At 35.1% G+C, this 18846-nt stretch overlaps 2 protein-coding genes across 11 annotated transcripts in view; one reads left to right on the forward strand and one right to left on the reverse strand.

The window, feature by feature from the left end:
• The window catches only part of LOC123552351 (proline-rich protein 5-like), a 21816-nt gene extending 18113 nt beyond the window's left edge, over positions 1–3703 (forward strand). For all 3 annotated transcript variants that reach the window (XM_045341951.2, XM_045341949.2, XM_045341952.2), the window contains one exon: positions 251–3703. In XM_045341951.2, the coding sequence (XP_045197886.2) occupies positions 251–447 (197 nt within the window). In that variant the 3' untranslated portion in view covers positions 448–3703. The remainder of the gene's footprint in view (positions 1–250) is intronic.
• Positions 3702–18846, reverse strand: part of LOC123552352 (SH3 domain-containing kinase-binding protein 1-like) — a 92801-nt gene continuing 77656 nt past the window's right edge. For all 8 annotated transcript variants that reach the window (XM_053541864.1, XM_053541869.1, XM_053541865.1 and 5 more), the window contains 3 exons: positions 13162–13266; positions 12463–12550; positions 3702–10475 (listed from right to left, as the gene is read on the reverse strand). In XM_053541864.1, coding sequence (XP_053397839.1) covers positions 10213–10475; positions 12463–12550; positions 13162–13266 — 456 coding nt within the window. In that variant the 3' untranslated portion in view covers positions 3702–10212. The remainder of the gene's footprint in view (positions 10476–12462; positions 12551–13161; positions 13267–18846) is intronic.

The following is an 18846-nucleotide window of genomic DNA, read 5'->3' on the forward strand; positions in this document are numbered from 1 at the left end:
CCAATGCTACGTTGGCATATAAAGATCTTTATGTTCTATTTGCAACAGTCAGTTTGGTTAAAAAAATACTCATTATGTGAAAACGCAATCCCGTATGATGTTGCTTGAAAGAATGTTCAACAACTATCTAATGCTCTACAATATTCTTTTATATAAACGGAATGATACCTTTCCACTGGCTATGAGAAATGAATATACATTATACATGTTGATGCTTAACCAATTGTTTATTATTTAACTGCTTTTACAGAATTATCAGATGACAACGCTGACTCAGACGAGGAAGTAACATCAACTGACCAAAGATTGAAGAGAGAAGGTCTCTCTCCGCAGGCAAATCGCTTAAAGCAAAAAAGAAGTTCTGGGCTACTACAAAATCCCATGTTGGCAGCTGTTAAAGAACAAGACAGGGGTCAGATGAGGAGATACAGCATTGCTACTTCCTGACAGGCTATCAAATTGCCGTTGTGTTCCGTACAATAAGTATTAACTACTGGTAGATAGTCCGCTGGAACGTTCAGGATTGAATTTAAAGATGCTCCCATTTTCATTCCATTTGACCAAACAATGAAAGATTGAGAGCAACATCACTAGGAGAGTTGGTCAGTCAGAAACAGAACATATCAGATTAGGAAGAAAAAACTCGCCTTTGTAGTGGGATACTTCTTCTTTAAAGGTATTGTTAACAGAGGTAATACCGATCGTGCAATGGACAGCAAGTCTTTCACCGGAACATGCAGAAATTGAATCTACCATTCAACTCTGCTTGGTTAAACAGTGCAACATCTATAGTGACATTAGCAGGAAGTTTGAAATACATGTACATGTGTTGTTTTGAGTGGTTATACAGGTCAGGTTGGCCGTTTGTTGTCAGAGGTTATACGGTGCTACATTTAACTGAAAGTGTAATGTTAAGTTGCTTGTGCCAAACATGAGGATGTACTTCACATTTGACAAATTAATGAAAAAGACGAAGTACAAGTTGTCACGGAAATGCGTCAGTGAACAAATTTTTACTAGGTTTGTTCGTCTGCCGAGGGATAAAAAGACACACTAAACACCAATGTAATCAGTACAGAACGTCTTTAACAATATGTGATTAAGTAAGAACGTCTAGTGGTAATTGTACGTAAGTAATTGGATTACTTAAGGAAATGAACTGTGTGGTAGTAGAGTGCTCAGGGATGTTTTGTGTATATGACAAACTGGTTGCATTGCCAAAATAGCTTGTACTTGTCTACAAAGTATATTGATCTCATTTTTTCTGTCTGCAGCTTTTTTCAATTTCCGTTGCTCACTTTTAAGTTTTATTTGCAACTTTTCAAGTGATGTTTTGCTGTAATGTAATTTTCCATACATGCGACAGTTTATTGGACTGGTGAACACTTCAGCATAGAAAAACAAGCATATTTATTTATTTGTAAATAATATCATAAATTATGTATACATACGCATGTTTTTTTTGTTTCAATCTGGAGTTTTGTATTTTGGAATCCAAGACCTTGATGAACATATTTATGTTGTGCATCATGATAATGTATAAAATCATTTTTCAGTAATGGAGACAAATTCTTTATGTACAAGACGGATCCTATATTATGTTTAAGACTTATATATCTCAGTGATTTGTCGTTGAATAAAATCATTGTTTGGGAGTACAGACGTGAAGGAATTATATCAAGAGGGCACTTAATACGCATCTAAACGACAATAATTTTATTCACAGATACCACAGACGAGATAGCTCACATTATTTGTAATGACCCTGGAATCTTGTTCGGTAACTATACATGTATTATAAGGTTACATCCTATCCAAGCTATAGGCATTTCAAAGGAACACATGATAAAAAGATGAAAAGTATTTTCCCAAATGTAATTATTTTTATTTCAGTATTTTATAATTTGACCAGTAATTGCAAATAACTAAACTCTTGCCTCAGGTGGTTATTTTCCTGTCGGAAAGATTGTATATGCCACAGAAGTAACAAGAGCTGTCCGTAAGACAGCGCGCTCGACTTTTCTCAGTGCTTGACTCTGAATTTGAGCTTTGCCAGTAAAAAAAAATCCAAGTTAAAAAGGGGCATAACTCTGTTAAAATTCAAATTATAGTTATGAGAATTGTGTCTCCTGGTGTAGACTTTGATAGTAAATAACTATTTTGAGTTTCAGGTCAAAAGCTTTAATAGTAACAGAGATATTTGACTTTATCCAAAATTTTAACAAAAGAAATCTAAGTTAAAAGGGGCATAACTCTGTCAAAATTCAAATCAGAGATATGGGGATTGTTTCTCCTGGTGTATACTTTGATGGTAAATAAGTATTTTAAGTTTCGAGTCAAAAGCTTTGATAGTAACAGATATTTGACTTTATCAAAAACTTTAACTAAAAATTCTAAGTTAAAAAGGGGCATAATTTTGTCAAATTCAAACCAGGGTTATAGGAATTGTGTCTCCTGGTGTAGATTTTGATAGTTAATAACTATTATGAGTTTCAAGTCAAAATCTTTAATAGTAACAGAGATATTTGACTTTATCAAAAATTTTAACAAAATTTCTAAGTTAAAAAGGGGCATAACTCTGTCAAAATTCAATTCAGTGTTATGGGGATTGTTTCTCCTGGTGTAGACTTTGATAGTAAATAAGTATTTTAAGTTTCAAGTCAATAGCTTTGATAGTAACAGAGATATTTGACTATCAAAAACTTTAACCAAAAATTCTAAGTTAAAAAGGGGCATAATTCTGTCAAAATTCAAACCAGAGTTATGGGCATTGTTTCTCCTGGTGTAGACTTTGATAGTAAATAACTATTTTAAGTTTCAAGTCAATAGCTTTGATAGTAACAGAGATATTTGACTTTATCAAAAACTTTAACCAAAAATTCTAAGTTAAAAAGGGGCATAATTCTGTCAAAATTCAAATCAGTGTTATGGGGATTGTTTCTCCTGGTGTAGACTTTGATAATAAATAACTATTTTAAGTTTCAAGTCAATAGCTTTGATAGTAACAGAGATATTTGACTTTATAAAAAACTTTAACTAATGACGACGCCGACGCTGGGGCGAGTGCAATAGCTCTACATTTTCTTCGAAAAGTCGAGCTAAAAACTACATTTATTTTTATAGCTCTTTGTATGTACCAATTTACCACATAGGGCTATCTCGAACGCATGACTGGTACACATAGCTGTTTCGCTAGTCACGTGTACAGAATTGATGCGCAATTGCCTGAATAAAATGAGTGCAAATTGGTGTACAGGGTCAAAGAAGGCGAATGGAATTGTTCCCATTTTTTAGATTAATGTCTAAGGGAGACAACTGAGAAAATAAATTAACACCACACCGATTAGGTTGCAAGAACTGTATTTTTTCTGATTGAATCATTGACACAGATAACAGTGTGAGCTTATTCACTGATAAATAAAACTTAAAATTTCTATAATAATGTGAAATGTACCATGCAGATGGGTACGATGTGTTGTAAACAGGATTTGGTATCATAGTATCCCACATGATGTAACTATTTTCATCTCCCTAAAAGGTAGGGTATATGACCTTTCAACTGGTAGATTCCTAACATGACATCCTGAGCTGGAAGCATAGTATTCAGATGTAGGTTTGAAAGTACATCATGTTACCTGCTGTAACATGGGAGAAATTTTATTTACTGTTTTAATTATCTTAAAAGAATAAAAGTACAAAAATGTATTTGCATTATTTATTGGTATCCATTATAGAATATGTACACATTGAATAATATAAGTGGAATGCATATACATAATGAAAAACATTTACAAATATCAAAACAAGAATTCAGTAACAAAGAGAGAAAAGGGTATATAATCTTTAAAAATGCACAAAGTCATGTAATGGCGGCAAGACTAAAACTGTTAGTGCATGAATTCTGATTTTGCTATCATATATTACTAAGCAGTGTGTAAAATGCCACATATCCTTATCAAAGAGACTGGACAAATTTAAGCTTAATAAGTTTAATAATGTCATACAAGCGTTAGGCAAAATTTAATTTGCTTTTTTGTTAGGTTTTTGTCACAAAATAAGGCAATTTTCCAGCCTCATGGTGGAGTGAAACCCCAGGTGCCCAGCCAAATATTATTTTCGACATTGGCGGACACCTGGATGAAACCACTGAGTTGCTGCAAGCCAACTGCATTCCTTCCCAACATGAAAGAATTTTACACCTGATGTATGTTTTCAAACACACTAGGGTGAAGGGCAAGCAACTGGAGGTCCCTGACCTTAACAACTTGACCACAAAGGTCTTCACACATACTTTCAGCATTAGTCAATAATGTTAGTAGTAAATTTCAGGTGACCCATTCTGTATTTTACATTAATGAAAAACAGAATTAAACCAAGCTGTTACATTGTATGTAACCTTGTAAATATAAAGATGACTCTATTTGTTGTTGCTGTTTTACCGGTACTTAAAATTGGTGTAAAATAAATTCCCCCCTCCTACGTTTACAGTAGATCTCTAAGATCCTAGTTATTTATGATCGGCACCTCCCGTGATATGATAAACGGAGATAGCCGAACCATAACGGTTTGCAACACTCGCTAAAAGTATCTTGATAGTGATTGATATTTAGCTAGACGATCTAAAGGAGACAACAATGTATAGCATTGATCTCGATAAACAAGGAAAGATAACAGAATCGATTTTTACCCAATTCTTCAGTATGAAGAACTTCGGTCTTATGTTCAAAACTTAAAATACAGAACAATTACACCAGATTTTCTATGACATATTGCCTTACTGTCAAGATTCAATTTCACTAATCATTTCTGTTATTTAAAGATACTTATTCATAAATGAAACAAATTTATTGCTAAATTCACATGGTTTCCTCATGTAATGTTCACACATCTGTAAACACACAGATTCACTTACTACCATTTAAAATACAGGATCTTAAGGCTGCAACACATATAAACATCCTTTTCTTGCATGGATACAATTTAAAATATTTTTGATGAAGATAAAGTTTTGATAGTGAGACAGTTGAACAGCTTTATGTCTAAGATAAAACACAGCCAGAATATTACTTCCTTTCTTTAAATGTGTAAACTTATACAGTTGACAACACAAATGCAAAAAAAAATAAAGTTAATCAAGCCTGAAAAACGATTGTGTCTTTAATATGCAAAATGATATATGACATAAAATATTCAACCCTGTTCATTTTGGATTAAATCTGAAAATTAAGAAAATTCAGTACTACAGAAAAACGTTACAGATCATGCCACATCAATGAAAACATGAGCAACTTTTAATCACAGACAGAATGAGATTCATACATACTAGAATACCTTCAAGAAATCCCTACAATTTAACCCTTAGCCTGCTAAATTTCTAAAAATGGACTGGTCCATCATTCAATTTGGACAATACCATTTATTATTCGAAGGGGGGTTCACTGAAAATTTACTGACTGAATAGCGAACAGTGCAGACCATGATGTGCAGGCTGATCTTTGTCTGCACTGGTCGCAAAGGCAGAATCACTTGCCGCCAGCAGGCTAAAGGTTAATGCTAACAGTATCACACAAACTGATATCTGAAGTTCCCAAAATGTCCTCCTGGATCTATATTCTTCATCTGAATACAACATTTTGTTTACTGTATGAAATATCCTAAACATTTTTTTCTGCCCTAAATATTCTCACTACCTAAGTCACAGACCAACATGTGCCTAGGCTAACAATGAAAGCGCTTTGCTTGGAATGTAGAATCTTGGTCCAGTCTGTTCATATGAAAGCTCATGTATGAAACAAGCATAGCTTTAATACATTGTACATAAAATAAACCACTTTCACACTTCTGAAGAAAAAGAAGATAATTATTTTTAATAAAAAAAAAAAAAAAAAAAAACATAAGCGACTGTGAATTTTTGACAAAAAGCATAATCATAATGTAATTATTTTCAAATGATCATCTCTCAAACTAAAACTAAGAACTGGTTAAACCTCCGAAACATTATACAAATTTGTAAATCATACTCAAACAAGAACATTCATGAATTTGTGAAATAATTCCTGTCATTAAAACTGACAGTCTGCATAATATTTCACAGGTTTAAAATCAAAATAAGATTTTTCTTTGATAATTCATACTGATGTCTTTTTTCCATTATACCAAAAAAATGCATTAAAATTTAAACCAGTGTCTCAGAGGTAACTCCATCTCCAAACATGTCTTGAAAATACTGGTCAATCTTTAATGTTCACATGCCACTAATTCTGTGGTGCCATCAATCCAATAAATTTAATATTATGATTTTAACGTAAAAAATTCTAATCCATTTTATCTTTTTAAAGTTGAAATCCATGAATTTATTTCTTCATGAAATAGCCCCTTAGCCAAATCATAAAATTTCATGCCCATGATTAAATATATTCACAGCAATTATAAATACAATTAAATAACTCACCATAAGCATACAAACAGAAATAGTTTTGAGGAAGAATCTGACTTTTCCAAAAGATCTCTTTCCTTCCAACTCCTTTACAAAAATTCAAGGAAAAGCAACTGCACTTTGAAAGGAATAACTTAACATTACATATTTAAGAAATAATTTATAGCAAAAGAGTGCTTTAACACTATTTATGCATGATGGGCGGTTAAACATCGGGCTCAATAATTTCACGAGAGCGCAGCCAGAGTGAAATTATTTGTACGACGTATTACCGCCCGAGTGTATAAATAGTGTTAAAACACGGTTTTGCTATAAATTATTTGGATTCTAATATGCCCTTAATCTACAACAGTAGATAAAATTTAGTTGCGCTCTTTCTTGGTCGCAACAAAAACATTGACGTCACCGCACTTTAACGTGACGTCATTGTAGCGTAAGAGTGCTTTAACAGAAGAGCATATTATAATTCTGCTTAACAAACTTTATACATTTTTGTCATATACAAGCTAAACACGATATAATTGATAATTGCAGAAAGCAGACTTTTACATTAAGCAGATTTTGAAGTTCTGGCTTCAAAAAGCAGACTTTTATATTCTGTATACCCCCATATAGATGCAATACCCTCCCTCTCCTTTTTTACCAAAAAGTGTTACAAATATGTATATTTTTTTCAATATTACAAGTAAATTAAAGTGCTATTCCATTTTGGTATAAAACGTTAAAAATTTATACACTGAAAGTTTAATCCCTAGCTATATTCATTCTGAAATTAACTTTTTCTTTTGAAACTGGGCCCCTTAATAAACACCCCTGCAAAACACAATTAATTCAGAGGTATACAGTATCACTTAATTCTAATATATCAGAAAGCAGATTTTTACTTTAAAAAGCAGCAATGTAAATAGTTTTCTCAATTTTTGTCAAAATAAATATATCTCTTATTAAACAAGTATAAATCAAACACAACCATAATATATTGGGATTTACTGTACACATTTATGTATACGCCAGAATAAATGGCAAGAAGAAATTAATACTTACAAAATGTCCCATGTTCCAACAGGTTAGTTATGACTGTCAATGGGTAGAGAACATGTGATGGGGTAGGGGGTAGGGTAGTTGTCTAATGTTTTGTATGTATATAAACTGAGAATTTGTTGAATTAACTTGAGAAACTTGGGGATAAACTAGACCTGCTTTTGAGAAAAGCGCATGTCTCCAACAACTACCGGTAAACTACCTAATCATCTGAATAGTAAGTCTTTATATACTGTTTACTCACAGAACATATACCTTTGATAGTTTTGGAGGAAATTTTGGAGTAAATATGCACCAAGACCTGTATCACTGGCATCAATATTTTCGGTAATTCAAGGGCCATAATTCCTAAGTGCCCGGACTAGTTATCGAACTTGGCCAAGGACTTATTGGCAAACATATTTTGTTCAAGTTTAGTGAAGATCAGATGAGAACTGTTCGACTTTAGAGCACAGACAAGATTTGTGACAGACGGACTGACGGACACACACACACACACACACACAGACAGGAGTAAATCAATATGTCTCCCACCACAGTGGTGTGGGAGACATAATTAACCTTTTTCTTTTGTTAGGTTTAACATCACATCAGTATAATTATAGGGTATATGGTGGAGGAAGATCCCAAAGTGCCTCTCCAGGCATTATTTCATCACTGAAGAGCACTTAAGTAAAACCAGCAACCTTCCATAAGTCTGATGGATGTCTTCCTCACATGAAATAAGTCTACACCACAAATAAGGCTTAAACTCGAAGTCAGCAACCTTAACCACTTGGCCATGGGACTCATAAAAAGGAACCTACAGATAGAAGCTAAAAACTTCAATTTTTTCAAATTTCTTATAACCTGAAACACATCACACTGTTTTTATATGTTCTCTATTTTTATTTACATTTTGTAAATGTCTGTTTTATCTGTATTTTTAATGCCACTCATGTCCAATAAAAAGATAATAATTATATAAGAAATATTTTATCCTACCTGCAGAGTACAGATATTTTCTCACTGTTTATACCGTAACAGCATTTTTCTGTTTAAATTAATCTATAAACAGAATTTCTACAGTAAATATAACTAAACTAGAGCAGTCTACACTAATAAAAATCAGCCGATTTAATTTCTACCATATGTACATCTACAATGTTCACTTAAAATGTACAAAACAAGTGAATATGTAATACTTTAAATCTATACGTGTTCTAATATCACAAGACTGAAATAAGGCCAGCGTTTTCTTTTGCCAGTCATCAAATTCTAATAATCATTTCCCTGACTAAAGCAGATTTGATACATTATTATATATTTTCACAGTTAACATTCTAACTGAAAAAGTGTTTCCAGATATTTTCAATTCAATAAGGATGCTGTTACTACTGCTTGCAAACGTTAGTATTTTGAATGGATAAAAAAGTATAATTCATACAATACAGAAAGTTCACCCAAATAACATAATCATAACTGGTGTTTTCTTGTGAAATCACAGACCACTCTGATAAATTCATCAAAAGCCATTATGCTTGTTAAGTGTGAAGAAGACTTCTTCATCAATAATTGATATTTCATACAGTTCTCTCAACATTTAGCCAGAGTCGTTCAATGTTCTTATGACAGTTCCAGATGTTTTGGTTTTACATTTTAATGAAAACTGTGTCTGATATTTAGTATTACTTTTTGTTAGCTCCATCTGCTGCAAGCAGGGTGAAAAATAAAAACATATTTTGAAATTCTTCTTTTTCCCGTTATGGAGTGAACTCGTTACTCGAAATTCAACACATCTAAAGTATTTTTCATTGTGAACTGAATGCCCATAGAAACAAAGAATCACATTAACATAAAATGTGTTACTTTACTACATTTCACTGAAATCAGCATTTGACTGAAAGCTAAAATGTTTCGAGTATGCAGTTTGCCAAAAAAAAAAATCATAATTTGACTACCTTAAAAGTAGATAGAGAAACACCACTCCCTAAAGCATTAATGGCCCAAGCCCTCTGGCTTACTTAAGCAACTCCTATTATCCCAGACCAGTCTTCTTATATCTTCTATTTTAAGCTTGCTAAAAAGAAAACCTTGGATACTCAAGAAATTTGCTCATCCATTTTTTACCTTGAGAAATCTGTGCTTCAGTATATCAATAACATAAATTTGTTTAAAGTGTCTTCAAACATACTGCCCTATTGTACTTTTATAGCTTTACAAAATGTAAATTAAACTGAAAGAAAATCTGACAGTACCGGCACAGTACCGACCAGTATTGTGTTTTTCCAAAAATCAAATTTTAACCTTTTTTCATCCTTAACCCTTAGCCTGCTAAATTTCTATAATGGACTGGTCCATTATTCAATTTGGGCAATACCATTTATTATTCGAAGGGGTGTTTACTGAAAATTTACTAACTGAATAGCGAACAGTGCAGACCATGATCAGACTGCACGGATGTGCAGGCTGATCTTGGTCTGCACTGGTCGCAAAGGCAGAATTACTGCCACCAGCAGGCAAAGGGTTAATGTAACATTAACAATAGAATCTGACATTTTTATGGTCAGTAATTAAGTTCAATTTTGCTTCTGTATTATAATTAACTATATGTAAAAAGAAACTTCTGATGTTAGTTCAAGAAAACAAACACATACATGATTAAAACACTGGACTGTGTCACATTAGAACTATACACATGTTTACAAATGATACACAGATGGAAGTACGGAATATAACCCAAGAACGGGCTTGTATCACACATGTGACTCTGCAACTATTTTACGTATTCGTTCTATCTCCACTTGTGTAGATAGTCGTATCTTTTTCTCCTCATCCACTTCACTCATTATATCTCGCATACGTCGAGAATATGTAGATTTCACAGAGTCTAGTTCTTGTTTCAGACGATCATTTTCAGCTTTAAGTTCATTAAAAACTGTCTTTGATACAGTGTTATGTTTCAGATCATGCATTTCCTTTCGTAATTCATCTATGGCTAATTGTATACTTGCTGTTGCTGAAATGAGAGAAGATTGCATTATCACTTATTACTTCATGCTTTTTCATTCTCTGAAATTATCATAATATAGTAACACTTGCGTTAACAACTTTTCTTTTTTTGTTGGGTTTAACGTCGCAGACACAATTTAGGTCGTATTGCGACTTTTCAGCTTTGATGGTTAAGGAAGACCCTAGGTGCCCCTCCATGCATTATAACTATTTCATTACGAGCGGGCACCTGGGTAGAACCACCAACCTTCCGTAAGCCAGCTGGATGGTTTCTTCACATGAAGAATTCAACGCCTTGAGTGAGGCTCGAACCCACGTCGTTGAGGGGCAAGTGATATGAAGTCAGCGACCATAACCACTCAGCTACAAAGGCCCCTGTTTGCACAACTTTAATTCAACACAGACTATGTATTAAGATAGTAGATGCATAGTTACAATTAACAAATTATTATCTGTATGCAACTTTGGCATTTTCCAGTTTTTGTGCGCACTCAGCTGCTTTATGTCTGAAGGATGCCAATTCCTTAACAAGAATATGAATGTCATTAGGGTCCAATTCCTTAATAGTAAAAATAATAAATTCTCATCACAAACGTGCTTCAGTATAGACATACCACCATGAATATACAAATAATTATGCTTTTCCATATAAACAAATTGTAAATTGTCATGCTGTATGAGACATTCTGTGTTCCATGTAATGTTGCCTGGTGGTCTGGCTACACTTTTGAAACAAGAGCACCGCCTTGCAGGTGCTGACGCTCATCTGATTTTTTTGTATAATAGAAAAATTGTCCTACTCAAGTCCAAAAAGGGCCATAATTCTTGCAAAAAGCAGGATGGAGTTATGTTTCTTGATGTACAGAGTCAGCTTATGATGGTGAACAACAGTTGCAAGTTTAAAAGCAATAGCTTTGATAGTTTAGGAGAAAAGTTTACCTAAACATAAAACTTAACCAATAAATCTGATATTTTCTAGTAAGTCCAAAAGGGGTCATAATTCTTGCAAAAAGCAGGACAGAGTTATGTTTCTTGCTGTACAGGGTCAGCTTATGATGGTGAACAAGTGTTGCAAGTTTTAAAACAACAGCTTTGATAGTTTATGAGAAAAGCTGACCTAAACATAAAACTTAACCAAGAAATCTGATTTTCTAAGTCCAAAAGGGGCAATAATTCTTGCAAAAAGCAGGACAGAGTTATGTTTCTTAATATACAGGGTCAGCTTATGATGGTGAACAACTGTTGCAAGTTTCAAAGCAATAGCTTTGATAGTTTAGGAGAAAAGTTTACCTAAATATAAAACTTAACCAAGAAATCTGATTTTCTAAGTCCAAAAGGGACCATAATTCTGCAAAAAGTATGATGGAGTTATGTCTCTTGCTGTACAGGGTCAGCTATTGATGGTGAACAAGTGTTGCAAGTTTCAAAGCAATACCTTTGATAAGGAGAAAAGCTGACCTTAACATAAAACTTAACCAGGCAACACCGACGCCGATCAAGTGATGACAATAACTCATCATTTTTTTTTTTTCAAAAATCAGATGAGCTAAAAAATAAATAACAAGCAAATTCAGTAAATTTATAACTCCCTCCAAATTAAAGTTCTTTTTTAAATGAAGGGACTATATTTTGGAAGATATTTCATTTCCAGGTTGGTTGGTTGTTTTGGGTTTAACGCCGTTTTTCCTAACCAGTGTTCCTGGATTCTGTACCAGTGCAAACCTGTTCTCCACATGTAACTGCCAACTTCCTCACATTAATCAGAGGTGGATGACGAATGATTTCAGACACAATGTCTTTTATCAAATTGTAACTGAGAAAATATGCCTCGCCCAGGGCTCGATCTCGCGACCCCGCGATCCATAGATCTGCACTCTCCTTATTGAGCTAAGCGGGCGGACCCACAATTTCAGGATTATTGGCAATTAGCGTAGTACATACCTTTGACACATACAAACATTTATGGCCAATAAAACATAACTGAGAGCTCTTACCTGGTGAGGGTTCTTGTGTTCTTTCCTGTGGTCGATCTTGAGGGCGTTCTTGCGGTCGTGATGGCACAGAATGAGGTTTTCCTGGCACCTAAAAAAATAAATGATAAATTTCATAAAAAAAAAACCCAAAACAAATCTGAATCACACTAGTTTAAAGGTAATTCAGCTTCCCATCAATTGACAGTTTGCTGCAGGTATGCTTCAATGTAAACAAAAATCAGCAGCTGATGATGTCCTAAACAATACACAGGGTTTCACGTATGAACAAATGGTGACACTGAAGTACATCAAAATCACGGGATGTGAATGTCCTGGTTGCCTTAATCATTGAAATTTGAACTTCTGATGCCTCTTCTGATGCCTCTTCTGTTAATTCTTCATATATCATTAAGCAAGTTACAAACATCTGAATATTTGATAATCATTTTGTTTCCATGGCAATGTAAAACAAAAATAGTGGATTTGATGTACTTAATAATATTTTTAGACTGTATTTCTGTAATTGATATGAAAGATATAGAAATAATCATACTTTTCATCTTAACCTGAAGAAACTGTACCTGAAGAGATGTACAGAATACATCTGTTTGAAAGCATTGTAACAAAGTTGCTGAACAAATAATTCAGCAGTGTGTAATGATGTCACAAGCACTAAAATGGCTGTTTCCATGATTTTGATAAATTTTTTTCTATAGGTACCTCTTCTGATTTTGTGTGGTGCGAGGCTGCATGAGTGTGTCCTACATGAGGCTTGTCTTCTTTAAGCCAGTGTTGGTCCTTCACATCACCATTTCTCTCCTCCTCCTGCAAGAGTATTTCAAAACATTAGAAACAGTCACAGTCAGCAAGAGTTTCAATCACTCTAACAATCAAGTACCATCGAGACACATTCAATGTCTATCTCTTTTATTCACACATACTACATTTTGATGTTTTACGATAGTTAAAAGGAATTTCTTTATTTCATCTTCAAACAATATGATATAGCTATGTAAAAGTAGTCACATAACCCGTGTTCCTAGATTGTCTGTCAGGACTGACAGTTCTATTCTCTGCTATGAATCTGTGACCGAAAGCAAACTAGAGATTCATTGTTCTTCACAGAAAACATTATGTCTACCACCACTTAACACGCAGACATCATAAAATGACACACATTTAGGGCCATAACTCCAGTGAAAAGCACTAAACTATAACATTCCAACGACATAGACAACCAGGCTTGGCACTGCTCACTTTTCTGAAGTTTGGTGGAGTTCCAACCAGTGGTATAGGAGAAATAGCAGACATCGTAAAAATCATCAAATCAAAGAGTCATGATTCTGCTGAAAATCATTAAACTGGAGCATGCCAATGTTATGCACAACTGTGTTTCACACTTATTGCTTGTGAGATTCCGTGAAATTTAGGTATCCAGCAGGTAGTGAAAACACTGTAAAGTAGGACATCATGGGCCTTAACGCTGCTGAAAATCACTGAGCAGGGGCTTGGCACTGTAGCTCCTGAAAGGTGTGGTGAAAACCTGGCCAATGATGACAAAAAAAAGTTGCTAAAACATGAAATTTGACCAAAAAACCCTGCTGAAAATCACTGAACCGGAATATGCCAATGATTTGTGCTTGTAACTAAGCTTGGCAATAATCTCTGATATAAAGATTGAAGTTATTCAGTTATTCCTCCAGGTGCTATAGAAGCAGTTACCTGGTCAAGGTAAAATACAACTAATCATGGGCCATAACTCTACTGGAAATCAAAGGACCAAAACATACTGACAATATGCACGATTAGACTCCTGTAAGAGTGGAAATCTGCCAAATTATGTAAGAGAAGTAGCCAAAAGATCATAGAATTCGATAAATAAACTTTATTAAAGGGCCATAACTCCACTGAAAAACAATTACGTGGAACATGACGACGATATCTATAAGCTTGGCAATGATCACTTGTGAAGTATGGTGTAAATCTGCCTTGTGGTTTCAGTGGAGTAACAAGTGCGTACACATTGTCACAGACAGACAGATGGACAGCACTTTATCAATATATCTCACACTACTGAGTGGGAGACATAATTACCTCAGACATATTGTCTTCTGTCAAATTATCACTGAGAACATTCCCAACAACCAGAGATTCAAACTTGAAAGATTTAATCTTTCAATCCAGTCTTCAACTATGCTTAACTGAGCTGTCCAGACTGGCTTCAAGGGGTGAATACTGTAAATTGGATACTTTGTGTCATCTTTATTTAGAGATTGCATTGTTGGGTGCCCACCCTCATTTGCCGTGTAAAGAATTTGTGAAACATACAGTTAAACTTCATTCACTCAAACTCCACAGGAACAGCATTTTTTTTTTAGTTATCGGTAGTTCGAGCCATTGAAAATTATACCTTATACAGGGATTTTGCCGGGACCTGATGGTGAGTTCAAGCAAAAGGTGGCATTTGAATTATCTGGGTTTGAGTGAATGAGGTTTGACTGTAACTGTTTGTGATTCCAGAAGTAATGTTGATCTGACATCATTCATGAGTTGAAATTTGCGAGTGACTTTATTTGCCAATAGCGAAAATAAAACCACCATAAACATTACCCAATCTATAGTATTCAAAATGACCGTGCTGGAGCCAGTTATACTACTTTATGACTTTTTCCTTACATATCTCTATATTTTTAACTTTCAACAACTTCCTTTCATGTTCACATTCTCCCAGTAATAACAAATTAATGCAAAAAGGTACAATAACCTTCTTTGATTATCAGCACATGGTACCTTTTTGCATTAATGGGATACAATGTTCTACTACTAAGTAGGTAAACTATGTCCTACAATTACAAGGCATGCAATCAATTAACATTCAAAAAATAAAATCAAAATTTAAATCTTTCACACTGATTTGACATGGTGACTATCACTTAAGTTTCTTAATTACATAGTTACAAGTCTAGTGCTTTTTTCATGGCAAAGATTGATCTTCCAAGATCTTCATGAGTTCCAAGAAATATTCCTTGCCCTTAATTAGAATGGAACTGTGCATTTATTAGAATGACTACAGACTTTTTAAGCTGTTAGCATGTAAGATATTTCTTCTAAGAAAGTGTGTATGGAGGACAAAAACAGATTCCAATGCTTATATAGCAGAGATTGCTTATCCCCTAATAAATGTACCTTTGGAGGTGTTCATACAGAATAAACATGGTTATTTCTTTTTTCTCACTCAGATTGTATGAAGCAAGCAGAACGGATACAGTTAAGCAGCAAACAGTGTTGTAGCTCAATTGTACATGGTAGTGAAAACTAGAGCTATTACTAAAGGTGATGAATGTAACCCCCCGCATGCACTGACACAGTACACTGAATATGACACACACAGACTGCATAATTATTGACATATGTATACAGTATAGTAACCAAAAACCAAGTCCCATAACTATGAAGAATATTTTTAAAAGAATGTAACATGCACATGCACAACTAGGGTTGGTACTGATCACTTGTGTGAAGTTTCATTAAATTGTGTGCAAGGTTTGGGTAGATTAGGCACCACAAGATTGCATATGCAAGGCTGTAATGTACATAGTATGTTAACAAGAAAAAAGTCCCATTAACTTGCATTTTTGTCGCTGAATAGAACCTAAATGCCATGCCAACTATGTTGTTTACTGATCAGTGTTGAAGTTTCATTAAATTGTGTCAAGGGATAAGGAGAGTGTGCGCTCAAGATTGTGTCTATGTATTATTATAGTAACAAAAAAAACAAAGTCCCATAACTTCGCAAATTTTTTTCTGAAAGAACCTAACATGCCCCATGCACAACTACTGTTGTTACTGATCAGTTGTGTGAAGTTTCATTAAATGTGTCAAGGGATGAGGAGAGATGGTGCGCACAAGATTGTGTCTATGTAATATATTTAAAGTAACAAAAAATCAAAGTCCATAACTCTGCAATTTTTTTCTAAGGAACCTAAATGGCCCAATGACAACTACTGTTGGTACTGATCACTGTGTGAAGTTCATTAAATTGTCAAAGGGATGAGGAGAGATGGTGTCGCACAAGATTGTGTTAGTATACAGTATAGTAACAAAAAACAAAGTCCCATAACTCTGCAAGTTTTTTTCTTAAAAGAACCTAACATGCCCATGCACAACTATTTGTTGGTACTGATCACTTGTGTGAAGTTTCATTAAAATTCTGTCAAGGGGATAGGAGAAAAGATTGTGGCACAGATTGCGTTCTACGACAGACGACCGGACGGGCAGACAGACAACCTGAAACCAGTATACCCCCCCTTACAACTTTGTTGTCGGGGGGTACAATAAGGTATATGAATACATATATTGCCCTATATCCTCTACACTATATTTTAACTGTTAAGATCATATAAATGACATGAGACATAGTGACATGCTGACATCATAGAGATCTGCCCAGACATAGTGACCCATTATATACAGATCTGCCCAGACATAGTGACATAATATATCTACTGAGACACGGTGACCCATTATATATAGATCTGCCCTGACATAGTGACCCATTATATATAGATCTGCCCTGACATGGTGACCCATTATATATAGATCTGCCAAGACATGGTGACCTATTATATATAGATCTGCCGAGACATGGTGATCCAATTTATACAGATCTGCCGAGACATGGTGACCCATTGAATATAGATCTGTTAAGACATGGTGACCCATTATACATAGATCTGCCCAGACATGGTGACCCATTATATACAGATCTGTCGAGACATGGTGACCCATTATATACAGATCTGCCGAGACATGGTGACCCATTATATACAGATCTGCCAAGAAATGGTGACCCATTATATACAGATCTGCCAAGACATGGTGACCCATAATATATAGATCTGCCAAGACATGGTGACCCATTATATATAGATCTGCCAAGACATGGTGACCCATTATATATAGATCTGCCCAGACATGGTGACCCATTATATAAAGATCTGCCGAGACATGGTGACCCATTAAATACAGATCTGCCGAGACATGGTGACCCATTATATACAGATCTGCCGAGACATGGTGACCCATTATATATAGATCTGCCGAGACATGGTGACCCATTATATACAGATCTGCCGAGACATGGTGACCCATTATATACAGATCTGCCGAGACATGGTGACCCATTATATAGAGATCTGCCAAGAAATGGTGACCCATTATATATAGATCTGCCGAGACATGGTGACCCATTATATATAGATCTGCCGAGACATGGTGACCCATAATATACAGATCTGCCGAGACATGGTGACCCATTATATACAGATCTGCCGAGACATGGTGACCCATAATATACAGATCTACCCAGACATAGTGACATAATATATCTACTGAGACATGGTGACCCATTATATATAGATCTGCCAAGACATGGTGACCCATAATATATAGATCTGCCGAGACATGGTGACCCATTATATATAGATCTGCCAAGAAATGGTGGCCCATTATATACAGATCTGTCAAGACATGGTGACCCATTATGTATAGATCTACCCTGACATGGTGACCCATTATATATAGATCTGCCAAGACATGGTGACCCATTATATATAGATCTGCCAAGACATGGTGACCCATTATATATAGATCTACCAAGACATGGTGACCCATTATATACAGATCTACCCCGACATGGTGACCCATTATATACAGATCTGCCAAGACATGGTGACCCATTAAATACACATCTACCTCGACATGGTGACCCATTATATATAGATCTGCCAGACATGGTGACCCATTATATACAGATCTGCCCTGACATGGTGACCCATTATATATAAATTTGCCAAAACATGGTGACCCATTATATATAGATCTGCCGAGACATGGTGACCCATCATACAAAGATCTGTCGGGACATGGTGACCCATTATACACAGATCTACCGAGACATGGTGACCCATTATATATAGATTTGCCAAGACATGGTAACCCTTCAGAGTAGATCTGCCGAGACATGGTGACCCATTATATATAGAGCTGTCGGGACATGGTAACACATTATAATATTATATAGATCTGCCGAGACATGGTGGCCAATTATATATAGATCTGCCGAGACATGGTGACCCATTATATATAGATCTGCCAAGACATGGTGACCCATTATATACAGATCTGCCGAGACATGGTGACCCATTATATATAGATCTGCCGAGACATGGTGACCAATTATATTCAGATCTGCCGAGACGTGGTGACCCATTATATATAGATCTGCCGAGACATGGTGACCCATTATATACAGATCTGCCGAGACATGGTGACCCATTATATATAGATCTGCCGAGACATGGTGACCCATAATGTACAGATCTGCCGAGACATGGTGACCCATTA

Source organism: Mercenaria mercenaria, chromosome 4 (assembly GCF_021730395.1).
Source record: "Mercenaria mercenaria strain notata chromosome 4, MADL_Memer_1, whole genome shotgun sequence".
Lineage (NCBI taxonomy): Eukaryota > Metazoa > Mollusca > Bivalvia > Venerida > Veneridae > Mercenaria > Mercenaria mercenaria.